This window comes from Salvelinus sp. IW2-2015, linkage group LG22 (assembly GCF_002910315.2).
Source record: "Salvelinus sp. IW2-2015 linkage group LG22, ASM291031v2, whole genome shotgun sequence".
Taxonomy (NCBI): domain Eukaryota; kingdom Metazoa; phylum Chordata; class Actinopteri; order Salmoniformes; family Salmonidae; genus Salvelinus; species Salvelinus sp. IW2-2015.
This window is the reverse complement of record NC_036862.1, coordinates 21,281,530-21,285,479: the sequence shown is the minus strand read 5'-3', so window position 1 is coordinate 21,285,479 and position 3,950 is coordinate 21,281,530. Positions and strand designations below refer to the sequence as shown.

General features: G+C 45.9%; 1 protein-coding gene and 1 long non-coding RNA gene across 2 annotated transcripts; one reads left to right on the top strand and one right to left on the bottom strand.

Moving 5' to 3' along the window:
* The first annotated feature begins 245 nt into the window (after positions 1-245).
* Positions 246-456, top strand: LOC139022816 (uncharacterized). Its single transcript, XR_011473865.1, has 2 exons — positions 246-341; positions 391-456. It is a non-coding gene; the product is annotated as an uncharacterized lncRNA (long non-coding RNA).
* Positions 457-635: 179 nt separating this feature from the next.
* Positions 636-2,597, bottom strand: slc35c1 (solute carrier family 35 member C1). Its single transcript, XM_024014294.2, is given in 7 exon segments — positions 636-990; positions 992-1,218; positions 1,221-1,268; positions 1,551-1,593; positions 1,595-1,720; positions 1,722-1,896; positions 1,898-2,597. Coding segments are annotated over 7 exon segments (1,005 nt in total). The 5' UTR covers positions 1,993-2,597; the 3' UTR covers positions 636-699.
* Between the last annotated feature and the right edge of the window lie 1,353 nt (positions 2,598-3,950).

Genomic DNA, 3,950 nt, shown 5'->3' with positions numbered 1-3,950 from the left:
AACACAACTGAATAATCCACTGAATAAATAACGGAATTGGACAAAATAACCTTCTAAGGAAATGATAAAAAATAAGATCCCACTGAGTAACAAAACAACCCCCGTAGCCTTCTACACTCTGTGTTACTATAGTAACGTTCATTTATATTGAAGCACAGCCCAACTGTTCCAACATAACATCGCTGTAGAAACAACTCCGTGGTTAGCCTTAGGTGTTTACATTGTCTTCTAGCACACAGCCCAACTGTTCCAACATAACATCGCTGTAGAAACAACTCCGTGGTTAGGCCTTAGTGTTTACATTGTCTTCTGTCACCAGCGGGTCACCACCATGGCAGAAGGTCATCCTCATCCCACTATACCCCCGGGTCACCACCACCACGGTGGAAGGTCATCCTAGTCCCACTATACCCCCGGGTCACCACCACCACCATGGTGGAAGGTCATCCTCATCCCGCTATACCCCCAGGTCACCACCACCACCATGGTGGAAGGTCATCCTCATCCCGCTATACCCACAGGTCACCACCACGGTGGAAGGTCATCCTAGTCCCACTATACCCTCGGTTCACCACCATGGTGGAAGGTCATCCTAGTCCCACTATACCCTCGGTTCACCACCACCACCATGGTGGAAGGTCATCCTAGTCCCACTATACCCTCGGTTCACCACCATGGTGGAAGGTCATCCTAGTCCCACTATACCCCGGCATCACTCTTCTCCCCTAGCAGTTTCTCTCTGCACTCCTCCTGGGGAATATTGACCTTCTTCATCTCCATGCCTTTGACCCAGGTGTAGGCAGAAGACCCACCAAGCACCATCAGGTTACTAGTCCACCACAGGAAACTTTTACTGGACTGGTTATAGACCACAGCGATGACCGTCTGAGCGCAGGCCTTGGCCGTCCCCGACACGTTGTGCGTCAGCGGACTCGTGAACTTGATTTGGAGGCCCGTCACGTAGCCGATGGCGAAACCAAACACGCCGCGCCGCCCACGTCATCATGCCCCAGAACGTGGGGTCACCCAGGCGGCTGAAATGGACGAGGGTGGCCGACCTCACCAAAGACGAGGATAGGGGGAGGAAGAGGATGCAGGCGTTGATGTTGTTGTAGAAGGAGCGCTTCCAGATGTTTCGTCTACCGCGCGCATGACCCTTGGTGAAGATGGCGTTGAGGGAGACGCAGGGCGTGGCCAGCACACGAAAAACACACCCGTCCACGACAGGGAGCCCGCACACCTTCCTGGTCCACCCAACCAGAATCCACCTGATGGGAGGACAGACAGAGAAAGAAGCATTAAAATGGTCCTTTAGCAGCAATGTGCAGTTTACCTTATGTTCAATATATGGCCAGTACAGGTGTGGCCATGTAGAAATTTATTAACCTGTGGTGCAATTATAGAGAAGTGAGGTTACTTATATAGGTTACCTGGAAGGAGGACGTTGTCTAACCAGCCTGGCTGGGTATATATATGCCTTAGACATGAGAACTTTAGAAAGTCAAAGTACTTGCATTGCCAGATATAGGGTTAGTTATTATTCCACCTACCTAGAATAATTCCACAACACAGGATGGCGTAGAAGGAAAGTGTCTTGCTTGAGGATGAGGTAGGAGAGTAGGACCGTTGAAGACCGTGCTAGTGACCTGCCGACAGTGTAGAAGCCACCCCTACATGTTTTCAGGCACAAGTGTTTGAAGGTTATCATTCCAATGAACAGCGATGGACAGGGGTAGAACTCCGGCATACTTTAGGTCGAACTTACGGAGGGGAAGTCGATGACACCGACATAGTGGGATAGCAAGTGCATGCAATAGCAACGTCCGACAGTCCAAGGCACTGGTAAATGTCACAAATAGCGGCGCGTCCAAATCTTTACTGTCTAGCAAGTAGTTTTAAGAACACCATGGTTTTATTGAAGAACCAATAAATTGCGACCACACCACTATTTGATGGCTTTAGTAGAACCGTCTCGCCTTTTCCCTCATCCATGGCGTCCGAGCCTGCTAGCGCATTCTCAAGATGTTCGAGCGTTTCAACTGCACCTGTTTCATGATTGAAATCATGGAGAAGGATATAGAACAGGTTAAAGTAAGATATGGCAACACTCTGCTACAAGTAACAGTATACTTCGACCTATCGGATACAAACAATGAACGCCGTCCTCCGATTACGTGACAACTTCCTGGACAATATGAGGTAATTTTTTTTTTTAAAGAGACGTGGTACATTAATACTGTACTGAGAAACAATTCAACTTGAGCCCGAAAGCAATACGCACATGTGAGTTCAGTCAGACAGAGTGTAGCCTAATATCGACTGAACAATACTATCAGAATTCCGGATATGTTTATGCTATATGAACTCCTAGGACACAATGTAGCAGCTCATCAATATCAATAGGCCCCACATTCCTAGATCACATTCAGAGAAACCTTTTAAATATGAATGAGAGTTACTGATTCTCTATATTTGTCTCCACAAATTTACGATTCCCATCTCAATAATGCCTTACCTTAGTAGCCGTCAATATCTTTAAATGCCTTACCTTAGTTGCGTCAATATCTTAAAATGGTTCACCAGCTGGAGACGTGACTTTTGCCCGCTATAGAACGAGGCAAGTAAACGAATATTCAGTATTTCCTCGTCTAGTTTACTCTACCCACAGGTCCGGGTTGAAACACGCCTTTCTTGGCTTTTCCTGATTTGCCACCGTGTGACAGAGACATCTGTGCCAACTGTCTATCTATAGACAGCCTAGTCCAGATGTGGGGAGCCTTCACTCACCAATTCTCTGTGTCTCTCTGTCATTCATACGCTCGTCTATGGTCCATTCATCTCATTCACACACATAAGCCAGTAGGCATGTTTACGGGCATTCCAGGTTAACAGATACAAGTCGATCTAATGCAACAATTCAGGGAGACGCACTGCCAAACAGAATCAGAGAAAATGTCTATGCCTCTTCGACAATAGACGGAATGTTCTGTAACACAGCCCGAAGGAGGCTTTACGGAGCTTGAAGTCATAACATCGACCTGCTATCGGACATCACCAGTGTCACAGACTCACGGATACATTTTCAGTGTCCGTCCGCGAATCCAGTCTGGTAACAAACTTTAACCATAACATTCAACACTGGGAGACATGTATAAGGGAAGTTAAACAGGTCACGGTAGAACATTAGTAATTAGTTAACAGTTATTAATAGACTAACCAGTGACAACTACTGTCATTACTAAATATGGTAATCGCATCCATATCCCACAGTAAATCAAATACGGAAACATAATTTGAATCAAATGATTGCCCATTACATGCCATAAATAAGATGTTGGTGCTTGCTTGACGAATACGCTAAAAAACAAAATATTCGCAGATTTAAAGTAGCCTAATGAATATTACCCGTTGATATTGATAATGTTATTAATAAACTGTCTAACCTAAATATATACACAATGGGGTGTAGCCCCAACCTCCGTCAGGAGAGTCCAAACCTCTCTAAGCGCTTGACATCAAATAAATCAAATGTTAATTGGTCACATACACATGGTAGCACATGGTTAATGCAAGTGTAGCGAAATGTTGTGGCTTCTAATTCCGACAGTGCAGAATAATCTAACATGTATGCAAAACAATTCCACAACAACTACCCTCATGGGGTTGAGTTAAGAAAGTCCTCCTAACTCACCCTTCCTTCGGGAGAGCATGCGTGTCTGCTCGCTTCTCTATACCAAGTCCTTCACGTAATCTCCGATCACGCGTGGTGCGCCATCCCCATTCTGAGACCGGTGTAGCGAATTCAGGGGTGTCCGCCAACAGAGACTCAACCAGGGTACTCGAACTGCTCAACTCAACACCTTAGCAACTATGCAAGAGATCTGAAATCTTGATGAGGGTGCTAGTGTTGCTTTATGTACAGTACAGTACACAGAAATTATTACATGACC